At 56.5% G+C, this 11,370-nt stretch overlaps 1 protein-coding gene across 2 annotated transcripts; it reads left to right on the top strand.

Annotated features, from left to right (window-relative positions):
* The first annotated feature begins 1,391 nt into the window (after positions 1 to 1,391).
* Positions 1,392 to 8,970, top strand: KPTN (kaptin, actin binding protein). Of its 2 annotated transcripts, XM_069457506.1 has the most exons (12): positions 1,392 to 1,676; positions 2,005 to 2,087; positions 2,211 to 2,295; positions 2,378 to 2,432; positions 3,647 to 3,722; positions 3,845 to 3,918; positions 4,308 to 4,417; positions 4,513 to 4,590; positions 5,583 to 5,658; positions 6,588 to 6,723; positions 6,813 to 6,995; positions 8,842 to 8,970. In XM_069457506.1, exons 1-12 carry the CDS (start codon positions 1,454 to 1,456, stop codon positions 8,968 to 8,970), a joined length of 1,308 nt encoding a protein of 435 aa, XP_069313607.1. In that variant the 5' UTR covers positions 1,392 to 1,453. The 2 variants fall into 2 exon arrangements, with proteins under 2 accessions (XP_069313607.1, XP_069313608.1); XM_069457507.1 differs by lacking the exons at positions 2,005 to 2,087; positions 2,211 to 2,295.
* The last annotated feature ends 2,400 nt before the right edge of the window (positions 8,971 to 11,370 follow it).

The raw sequence follows: 11,370 nt of genomic DNA, 5'->3' as shown, positions 1-11,370 counted from the left end.
TCCCCAAACCTTTATGTCCTTCTAGGGACAAAGCAGCATATTCAGGAACCCCAGAAGGCCCAGAAACACCTGGTTTATGTCCTGTCCTCACCACTTACTATCAGTCAAAGGACTTACTCTCCCTGAGCCTCAATTTCATCCTCCATAAACTGGGATGATGAACCTCTTTGTAGGATTTTTGCAAAGATCTAGTGAGATAAATCTGTAAAGGATGTCCTGGCACATGGGAAAAGCTCAGTAAATACTGAGTAAATGAATGGGAGGCGGGTAACAATAGGCCCTGCAGAGTGATTGTGAGGAATCAATAAGATAATCAGGACCAACATGACTGTCACCAAGTAGGTGTTCCATAAAGGAGGTGGTTATGACATGCCAGGATAGATAGCTGGATTTTTTTACGTGGGGTGAGAAGAATGCATCTTGCCATTTTAAAGGTAGTGTTGGCCGGGCGCGGTGGCTCACGCCTGTAATCCTAGCACTCTGGGAGGCCGAGGTGGGCGGATCGTTTGAGCTCAGGAGTTCGAGACCAGCCTGAGCAAGAGCGAGACCCCATCTCTACTAAAAATAGAAAGAAATTATATGGACAGCTAAAAATATATATAGAAAAAATTAGCCGGGCATGGTGGTGCATGCCTGTAGTCCCAGCTACTCGGGAGGCTGAGACAGGAGGATCACTTGAGCTCAGGAGTTTGAGGTTGCTGTGAGCTAGGCTAACGCCACGGCACTCACTCTAGCCTGGGCAACAGAGTGAGACTCTGTCTCAAAAAAAAAAAAAATAAATAAAAAATAAAGGTAGTGTTAAAATAACGAACTATGGAGTTACCTTGTTTGAGTTCCAATACTGACTGCATCTTACTAGCTGTGTGCTCTTAGGCAACTTACTTTACCTCTCTGTGCCTCATTTCCTTCATCTGTAAAATGGATTTAAGATTACTTATTTTCATCCTCCTTGTTAGTTTTGAATAAATCGTTAGATGGAACGCGATTAGAGTAGTTCCTGTACGTAAAGGGAATATTAAGTTTTCTGATGATTACTCTACCTTCCACACAGCATACCGCGAGGGGCTGTGGGCCACCACCTCGCATCTCTGATCAGTCTCGGGGCAGCCCCTTCCTAGGTCCAGAAATGGAAAGGGAGGCCGGGCGCGGTGGCTCACGCCTGTAATCCTAGCTCTCTGGGAGGCCGAGGCGGGTGGATCGCTAGAGGTCAGGAGTTCGAGACCAGAAATGGAAAGGGAACGAGCACGCAGGCGCGGTGGAGCGAAGTCTTGTAGGAGGCCCGGGCAGGAGAGCTGGCCGCCATCTTGGTAAAGGGCAGCGACGGCAGCTTCTCTACGTCATCAGTCTGCGCAGCGGGCGGGTACCCCGCGGTTCTGGTCGCTTCGAGAGCCGTGGGTGGGGTAAGGCGGGTTGTAGCACGGGCAGCGGAGAGGGTGAGTGGCTGAGGGGCGTGATGGGGGAAGCGGCTGTGGCCGCGGAGCCTTGCCCGCTGCGCGAGGACAGCTTCACGCGCTTCTCGTCGCAGAGCAATGTGTACGGGCTGGCAGGAGGTGCCGGCGGGCGCGGGGAGCTGCTGGCCGCCACCCTTAAAGGCAAGGTGCTCGGCTTCCGCTACCAAGACCTCCGACAGAAAATCCGGCCGGTGGCCAAGGAGCTGCAGTTCAACTATATCCCCGGTGCGTGGCGCCGTGGGGCCGGGGGACCTGGAACGTGGGGTCACCATGATGGGAGAATGGGAGCAGGGTGATTGAAGGGAGTCAAAGCTGATAGTCATTGGGGTCAGGAGGCGGGGTGGTGGGTCTGGAAGTGGTTAGGGTTCCAGGATTCCTCAGACCTGGAGGTCAGGATCCCTGGTACACAGGGTTCAGGGGTCACGGCGATGGTGATCAGGACTCACTCGGACCCAGAGGTCGTGATAATTGCAGTGGTCAGAGCTCACCGTTATTGGACATACTGGGGTCACAAGTCTGCCTGAAACCTGAACTTTGAACTCTCCCCTCCCAGTGGACGCAGAGATCGTCTCCATCGACACCTTCAACAAGTCGCCCCCAAAGCGGGGCCTGGTTGTGGGGATCACCTTCATCAAGGTACCCAGAGCTCCCTCCACCCACCCTCGCCCTCCTCCCTGCACACATGGTGGCTCCCACTAAGCCCACCCCAGATCCCTCCTATGGCTCCTACCCTCTCCTGAGGCCAGTTTCCTCCCCCAGGATTCAGGGGACAAGGGCAGCCCCTTCCTTAACATTTACTGCGACTACGAGCCTGGCTCTGAGTACAACCTTGACTCCATTGCCCGTGAGTGTTGGCCTGGAGAGAAGGACTGTGGGAGGGGGCCCAGCAGGTCCCCCGTGCCCATCTGCCTGTGTTCCCCCTACAGAGAGCTGCCTGAACCTGGAGCTCCAGTTCACTCCTTTCCAGCTGTGCCACGCAGAGTGAGTGTCCCCTGGGCACCCATGCCCACCCCCCTCTAGGCATAGGAGCCCTGGGTTCTCAAACCCCTTTCTTACTTACAGATTAACTTTCAGACTCTGTTTCCCCATCTGGAAAATAAAGGGGTTTTACTGGATTAGGGGTTGAAAACTAAAATGCCTTTAGGGGCTGGAGAGGTATGTGAGAGTGGGCAGGCACAAGTGTAATGCAGTGGGGAGGGTGTGTGTGTGAGGGTGGGAAGCTGTAGCTAACTGGAGACTGCAATCCTGCCCATAGACCATCTATTTTTGTTTTTTAGAGCATCATGCTTTTAAGGTGGCCGTGGACCAGACTTTGCCATTCCTGAACTAGACAGTCTGAGTTCATTGAGCACTTGTGTTCTAGACATCTAGAATTCCCAGATTCTAATGTTCCAGATTCTGACATTCCAAGATCAGAGATGCTAAGTTTTCTAGAGTGGGAAGCTCTGAGATTCTAAGACTTGAACATTTTACAGTTGGATAGAAGCCAGGATCTTCTGAGATTCTGTAATGGTGTAGTCCTAACATTCCCATATTTCAAGGAGATAGAATAGAGACCATGTAGAATACCAAGGTCCAAGAATCCCAAGGTACATGGGTTCCATTCTAGAGCTCCACGTTCCATTCGAGAACACTGATGGTCTAGCACAGGGATTGGGAAGCTATTTTTTGTAAAGGCTCACTAAATATTGGGCTTTGAAAGCTGGACTTTGCCATCACTACCAACTCCGCCATTGTAGCAAGGAAGCAGCCATTGACAGTCTGTAAGTGAATGGGCGTGGCTGTGTTCCAATAACGCTTTGGGTTGGATTTGATCTGTAGGTCATAGTTGGCCAACCTCTGTTCTAGCAGGTGAGAGTTCCAGAAACTGAGATTCTAATGCACTAACGTTCTAGATGCTAGGATTTGGATGTTCTTCCGTTGCGTAAGTCTGAATATCCATGACGGCGAATTCTAAAAGTTCCAGTATTTCAAACTAGAACTTCTAGAATACTGGGGTTCCAGATTTCTGCATTTCAAGGAGATAGAGTACTAAGGAGTTGGGGCCCTGAGATTCTAGCCCCGGGTCCCGTGTCTGGATCCCAGAATGTTAGGGTTCTACAGGCAAGGGTTCTTAGGAGAGGATGGTTCTAAAACATGGATTCTACCGTACTCAGGTTCTACCGCATTGGGATTCTAGATTTCTCTGCTTTCAGGGTTCAGGTTGGGGATCAACTGGAGACCGTGTTTCTCCTGAGTGGGAACGACCCGGCCATTCATCTCTACAAGGAGGTGAGGCAGGGGGGAGACGTGCTGGGCAGAGCCCTGGCGGGGGGATGTCGCCGCAGGCTGGTGTTGGGGCGTGTGCTGGCTGCTGACTTTAAGTGGGGCGGGATGGGTCTTGCCTCCACCAGAACGAGGGGCTGCATCAGTTTGAGGAACAGCCCGTGGAAAACCTCTTCCCAGAGCTCACAAACCTGACCAGTAGGTAAGAGAGACCCTGAAAAAGGCCAGCAGGGACCAGGGCGGCAACCTCAGAGAAATCAGGTGGCGGGAGTGACCTCAAGGACAGCAGTGGGGGGAGATGACCTTAGAGAAATTGGGCGATGGTGATGAGCTCAGAAAAATCAGGCCACGGCAGGACTTCAGAGAAATTGATCAACGGGGCGACCCCAGCAGAAACAGGAGGTGGACTCAGTAGTCAGGTGGTGGGAATTGTCCCCAGAGAAATGGGGGGGTGGGGGTTACCTCGGAGGAATCAGGCAGCAGGGTCCCAGGCCTGCAGGGCAGGGGTGGGTGGTCCTGGGGAGGCAGAGGTGTGGGGCTGGGGCCCAGGCATGGTGCTCCGTCTTGTCTGTCCTCCCACCCACCCACCAGTGTCCTCTGGCTCGATGTCCACAACCTCCCTGGCACATCCCGGCGCCTCTCAGCTCTGGGCTGTCAGAGTGGTTATGTCCGTGTTGCCCACGTGGACCAGCAGAGTCGAGGTGAGGGCTGGGGCTGGCCCAGGCCAGGGCTGATGGGGGACTGGGGGTGGGGGGGGGTGGGCAGGCAGGGCCCTGAGTCCTTGCTCTCCACACAGAGGTTTTGCAGACGTGGACGGTCCTGCAGGACGGCCCCATCTCCCGAGTGATCGTGTTCAGCCTCTCAGCCCCCGAGGGTGAGCTCTAGGCTCAGGGGTGGGGAGGGGTCACGGTGGGGGAAGGCAACTCTGCAGGCTTGGCTCCCCACCCCCAAATGTACACCCCTCTCGGCTCCCCGTCCCCAAATGTACACCCCTCTCGGCTCCCCGCCCCCAAATGTACACCCCTCTCGGCTCCCCGCCCCCAAATGTACACCCCTCTCGGCTCCCCGCCCCCAAATGTACACCCCTCTCCCGAAGTGTCCGGCTCCGCCATCCCTCCCGCCCGCATCCTCTGCTCCAGCCTTGAAGTATGTCTCTTCCCACCCCCCTGGAATTTAACTTCCAAGTACTTGCCCATGTGGTCTAACCCTGGTCTTTTCTATTAGGGTCCACATTTGATCTCCTCACTTGGGTCTAACCTTAGGCCTGTACCCTAAGGTTGAGCCCTGCCATTTGTAATCCAACCTTCACTCCTCACTGGTGACTACTCCCCGCTCTGGCCTCCTTACTGCGTCTCTTGCTGCAATCCAACCCCAGGCTCTTCTCATAGACTCAGCGCCGCCTCACCACTCAGGGTCCCACCTGTCCCCCAGGTGTCGATCTGCTCCTGTTCCTTTACTGTCATCTGTCCTTTGCTGGCATTTCGTTGACCTGACCTCTGTCCCTCCAACTACAGTCTGTCTTGTGTCCATTAGGTTGGTCTTTGCTCTTATTTCCCTGCCATGGTCTATTCCCTGACCCTCCCACCATGGTCTAACATTAGACTTTGCTATAGTCTAACCTTTGTCTCTTTAATGTGGCCTAACCTCAGACTTTTTAAACTGTCATCCGACACCTGTCTCTCCTTCTGGTGTCTGACTTCAGTCATTTCTTTTGTGATCCAACCTCTAATCCTCCCTCTGTAGCACAAGCTCAAGTCTTTTTCTTGAGATCTAACCTGCATTCCTTTCACCAAAGCGGGCAGGGGTATGAGGAGGAGCCTGGAACCTGTCCCCACAGAACTCCCCTCCCCATTCATGCTTCTCCAGAGAACAGGGACAGGCCCCAGCGGGAAGAGTACAGCGTGCTCGTGGCCAGCATGTTGGAGCCCGCAGTGGTGTATCGGTGAGTTCTAACCTTGTATCTTTGCACCGTGGCCTAACCTTGGCATTCTCAGCAGCAGGCCTCTTTGGGTCGGTTAGTCAGGGCTGAGCAAGTAAAGATATTTGTGACCCAGGGAGGGGACTGTGAGTATTTAGGTCTAGATCTTGTAGAGCTACAGACCAGTACTGGTCCGTGTCCTGTTAGGAACCAGGCCGCACAGCAGGAGGTGAGCGGCAGGTGAGTGAGCGAAGCTTCATCTGTATCTACAGCCGCCCCCCAGCCCATGGAAAGATCGTCTTCCGTGAAACAGGTCCCTGGTGCCAAAAAGGTTGGGGACCACTGTTGTAGGGAGTATGTGGCGGCCTTGACATGGGAACAGAGATGTCCACACCCCCTGGAGTGGGTGGACTAGGTGAGCTGACAAGTGTTTAATCACTGGCTGTGCGTGGGAGAAGCCCAGATTTGTTGTGTTTACCAATTTCTGTGGTGTAAATACTCCCACCGCGGTGGGTTTCAAGCCACCAGCAAGATGCCAGAATTTCTGCAAATGTCCCGGTCAGCTCTTGTGAGCCGGTAGGAGCCAAGTCGGGCACACCACGGGTGGACAGTGAAGATGTCCACGCTGGGGCCAGACTCTCTTCAGGCTCCGTGAGGGCAGTGTGGGTGTCCAGATTGGGGACGAGTGTGTCCAAATCCCCAGATGGAAGAATGTGGGCTCCCGTTTGAGGGTGAGATGGTCCCTGAGGTGAACAGTTTGAGTGAACAGGTTGCCCATTGCTGGGTCTGTGAAAATGTCTAAATTGGAGACGAGGGCGTCCAGGCTTCAGGAGGAACGATGCGTCTAGATCTGAGGACGGAAGCAGTGTGGGTGCCCAGCTCAGGGTCTGCCGCCGAGGGTGGCGGGCACTGCGTTCTGACCTCGATCTTTCTGCTGCATTTGGGACCCTCAGGGACCTGCTGCACCGGGGCCTCGAGGACCAGCTTCTCCTGCCTGGCAGTGACCAGTTTGACAGCGTCCTCTGTGGCCTGGTCACTGATGTGGATTTGGATGGGCAGCCAGAAGTCCTGGTGGCCACCTACGGACAGGTGGGACCTGGGGGATGGAGCCACTGCCTACCTGTCTCCCTCCACTGCCGCCCGTCAACCCCTGTGACCGTGGCCCCTCGCCCCTGCAGGAATTGCTCTGTTACAAGTACTGGGGCCCGGAGTCTGGGCTCCTCGAGGGCGAGTGTGGGTTCCGCCTGCTGTGGCAGCGGAGCTTCTCCAGTCCCCTGCTGGCCATGGCACACGTGGACCTGACCGGGGACGGGCTACAGGAGCTCGCCGTGGTCTCCCTGAAGGGCGTGCACATCCTGCAGGTAACCCGGGCTCTCAGGCCGGGTCCCCTAGAAGCAGAGCCTGCAGTCGGGGGGCGGGCTGCTCACCTGCTTTACCGAGGGTGAGTTCTGACAGGAGACCTGCCAGGGGGTGAGGGAGGTGGGACAGGGGGCGGGAGAGGCCAGGCAAGGAGGGGTCACCGGGGAGTCTCAGCCTGATCCCACGGGAACCCCACCTTCAGGCAGGGGGTCATGGCTGCAGGCCACCTCCCAGGCGAGGAACTCATTTCTGGGAGGCTGTTCCGAGGGGGCAGCTGGGGGGGCGGGGCACCAGCCTGGTGCAGGGGATTTAGATGTGGCATCTGTCACCCCGGCCCCCTGGCCTGCCCTGAGCCTTCCTGCATTCTGTCCTTCGTTCCCCATGCCTTGTCGAACTCTGTGGCTTCCCTGTGGCCCAGCCTTGGATCTGCCCTGCCATGGGCTGACCTTGATCCTTGCACGGGGCAGTCTGACCTTGCCCTCCCGCTCAGGGCTCAGGCGGTGGCTCTCCCCTCTTTCCTACGTACGGCTGATGCTGTTCTCCATCTTTGACCGGCCTCACGCTGGCTGTGGGCTAACCTCCGACTTGCTGTCGAGTTTCTAACTTGAAAGACACACGTCTTACCCTTCCCCTACCGCATAACCTCCAGTCCTCCTCCTCCAGCCGGCTTTCAGCCTTCTGCTGTGGTCTGACCTTGAACACATCCCACGCTGGTCTAGCCTCAACTTTCTATTGAGATCAAGCCCTCGAACTGTGTTGTGACATCCGGCCTTCTGCTGTGATTTGACCTCTGACCCTCCCACAGCAGTCTTACAGCCGTGACCCTTGTTATGGTCTAACACCAGCCATTCACTTGGACCCTCCACTCCAACTGCCGTATCTGACCTCTGACCCACGTCACTGTAGCGTGTGTCCCACCCTGCAGGCGGTGGTGTGCCATTATTTCCTAATCTTAGGTTTGCCTTCTCCCTCCCTCTGGTCTGACTCCGGGGTCCTCTGTGGTGTGGTCTAGCCTGGCTGCTTACCGGTTACAGCCTCAGTCATTGCTACTGGGGTCTAATGTTTGCGGCTTCCTCTGCAGTCTTTGCTTGGGTCTATTCCGACATTCCGATCCTCAACAGAATGGTCTAGGTTAGACCTCAGAAGAAGAGATACAGGTTGGACTCCAGTGGAAAGGTCTGAAGCTGCGGCACAGTGGGTGGGGCCAAGGTTAGACCTGAGTACAATGGAGTGAGGTTAGGCCCAGCAGAAATGACTGAGGTTGCAGCCAACGGAGAGGTCTGAGGTTAGGCCTTGCTGCAAAGGACACAGGCTAATCCCTAGCGGAGAGGTTTAGACCCCAGAGGGAAGCAGATAGGTTAGATCTGCAGCAAGAGACCAGTTCAACTGGGGGAGCAGGGACTTCCCTTTCACTGTGACCTAACGTCACATCATCTCTCATTATTCTATTTCAAGCCATTTTTCTGTGACCTCTGGGACTCCTCTTTGTTCCTTCTATTAAGGCCTAACCTCAGATCCTACGGGCTCTAACTCTGTCCCTTACGCTGTGATACAGTCCTCTCTCTTCCACTTTGATTTGCTCCTTCTCCGCTCTGTTGACCTGTCCTTTTCTGCTAGGGTCTCACCTTTGTCCCTCCCACTGGCAAAGCACTGAAGGCCGTCGCCCTGGGGTCTGGCCTTCACCCCACCACAGAGACTCATCTCACACTGTGGTCTGCCCTCCGTCCTCCCACCGGGGCTGAGCTCTGGGCCTTTGGGGTTGCCTAACTCTGAAGCACCCCGCCCTGGCCTGAGCTGCAGCCCCAGCTCTTTCTCAGCTCTGTTCTCCTCCTCCCCTGTTCCCCACAGCACAGCCTGATCCAGGCCTCAGAGCTGGTCCTGACCCGGCTTCGGCATCAAGTGGAGCAGAGGAGACATCGGCCACGAGGGCTGGGGAATGAGGGCGGTTCGGGGCCTGCTGAGAACCCGGCCTCTTGAGCACCCACGCACCCACCCACCCACCCACCCACTCTTCCCAGACCCGGGGCAGTTCATGGGGTTCCCACCTCCAGCTGCTGATGGGGGGTGTCCTGAAGGAGACGATGCTCTCCCCAGACCACCGCCCCCGACACCCAGTGCAGTGGAGCTGCAAGTTCCTGCCCTGGCTTTGCCCCAGTGTGCCCTGTGACCCTGCCTAACCCCCTCCTCTCTCTGCACCCCGATGTCCCTCTTGGAAGACAGGGTTGATCCCACCTAACCCTCTCCACTCCCCATGAGAATTCATCAGCTGACGATTATTTATATGTCCAGAGGAACAAAGCTCGCACGGTTGTCTTCATTCTTTGGTTCGGTGAGCATCTGTTGAGCACCTGCTGTGTGCCATGCTGTGTGTTGGACGCTGGATTCACCCAGAACAAGTGGAGAATGGGGGCGGGGGCATTTGGGGGAGAGGAAATCCAAGGACAGAGGTTGGATCCCAGGGTAGACCTCAGAGGAAAGAAATGAGGTGAATTCCTAGCAGAAAGGCTGAGGTTAAACCACTAGGGAACAGACCATGTAAAATGTGCGGGGAAGGTCTGCAAGTCAACTGCGGTTAGACCCTAGCGGAGAGAGCTGAGGTTAGATCCCGCAGGGAGCACTGGGGTTAGACCCCAGTAGAAAGGTCTAGATCGGAGGGTAGATCCCAGTGGAAAGGCAAAGGAGTTGAGCCTCAGGGGCACTCCTGTGGCTGGAAAGGACTGCTGTGGGCAGCTGTGGTCCAACTGTAGCAGAGGGTCTGAGGCTGGACCCCAACAAAAATAACTGCGGTTAGACCGTGTGCAAAGGGCCAAGGTTAGACCCCAGGAGAAGGTAATTGAGTTTGGATTCCAGTGCAGAGTCCTGAGGCCAAGACCCAGGCAGAGAGGACTCAGGATATACCGTTGCTGGGAAGGACTAACATTAGGTCTCATCTGAAAAGCCCAGGGGATTTGGGAGCCAGCGAGTCGGAGACGGCTGATTTTCCCAGCCTGTGGCTGTGGTCGTTTCTGTAGTACCAGGAGGGGGAATCACAGGCTTCCATCTCAGGCACCAGTGCAGGGTGGGAATGATGGGAGGAGTCCCGCCCTGCCCCACCAGAGGCCAGGAACAGCATCCAGGTCAGCAGGGCTGGGTGGGACACCAGCTTCCTGAGGGGCAGGGCAGGGTCGGGGAGTGCCAGGCACCACAGTCATTCTGGCCGTCTGTCTGCCTCCCGCCGTGTACGTCCACCCATTAGTCTGACCACCAGCACTGACAGTGAAGACCCACCCACCTGTTCTCCATGGTGGCTTTTGGGGAGATTGGAGCCCACCAATCCTCGGCCACTGCTGCCTTCACCCCCTCTCCCAGAAGGCAGGTCCAGGCGTGGGAAGTTGCAGAGTTGGATTGTCTCCCTCTCCTGGCAGCAGGGCCCCCTCCCTCCCAACCCCCTGTGGAGACGGAGCACTTGACCCTAGGTTGACAGGCCATCACCTCCCGTCCTGGGGGGGGAGGTTTGGGGTGAGGTTAGTGATGCTGTGGGTCTGCGGCGTGTGCGCGCTGGAGAGGTGAGTGTGTGTGAGCCTCGGCCCCCTGCTTGGGCTTTTCCAGTTCACTTCCTGACTTCTTGCCCAGTCTTCAACCTGGGGCAGCGTCCAGTGTAGCAGTTAAGGATTTAGGAGTCTGGAGCTGTATTCGCCACCCCGTGCCTTAGTTTCCCTGTCTGTGAAACGGGGCTCATAATAGCATCAAGGTTGCTGTGAGGGTTGATTGAGTCAACATGTGTCAGGTGCTTATAAAAAATGTTATAACAGGGCTGGCAGGTGGTAGGTGCTGGGCGAGTGGCAGCTGTGTTATTGTGATTATTGACGGGTGTCCCTGCGAGGTTGCGTGTGCAGGCAGTCTGTGAATTTGGATCCGACTCCAGCTCAACATTCTTGCCCTCCGCCCGGTTCTGCCAGCCTGTAACTATTTGTAGCTGCCTCTGCGTCTTTTGGCCCTTGTATGGAGTGGAGACTCGTGCGTGTGTGTGTGTGCGTGTGTGTGTGTGTGCGTGTGTGTGTGTCGTGGGGGGGCGGGGGAAGCCTCGGAAACACGCACACGCGAGCGCCCTCCGCTGCTGTCCGTCGCCTCTGGTGCTGAACCCGAGGCCGGCAGGCGCCGGGGCCACCTCCTGTCCCCGCTGCTCCCGCCCCCTCTCCCCAGGCCCCTCCCCCGCCGCCCGCCCCCCGTCCCCGCCTCCTCCTCCCCCTCGGGCTCCTCCCCCTCCCTCTCGACTCTCCCCCGTCCCTCCTCCCTCGCTCCCCGGCCGACTCCCCCTCCCCCGTGTCCCTCCCCCCTCCTCTCCTCTCCTCCCTCTGCCCCTCTCCCTCCCCTCCTCCCTGGCTCTCCCTCGCAGTC

The sequence above is a fragment of the Eulemur rufifrons genome, chromosome 24 (genome assembly GCF_041146395.1).
Source record: "Eulemur rufifrons isolate Redbay chromosome 24, OSU_ERuf_1, whole genome shotgun sequence".
Taxonomy (NCBI): domain Eukaryota; kingdom Metazoa; phylum Chordata; class Mammalia; order Primates; family Lemuridae; genus Eulemur; species Eulemur rufifrons.
Note: the sequence above shows the minus strand (reverse complement) of the source record. Positions and strands in the feature narration are given on the sequence as shown.

Bases quoted from the DNA above. Each gene is read 5' to 3' on its own strand.
- KPTN (XM_069457506.1), top strand. From the start codon at position 1,454: ATGGGGGAAGCGGCTGTGGCCGCGGAGCCTTGCCCGCTGCGCGAGGAC. The intron at 1,677-2,004 runs GTGCGTGGCGCC...CTCCCCTCCCAG, and splicing joins GCAGTTCAACTATATCCCCG to TGGACGCAGAGATCGTCTCC. The intron at 6,724-6,812 runs GTGGGACCTGGG...TCGCCCCTGCAG, and splicing joins TGGTGGCCACCTACGGACAG to GAATTGCTCTGTTACAAGTA.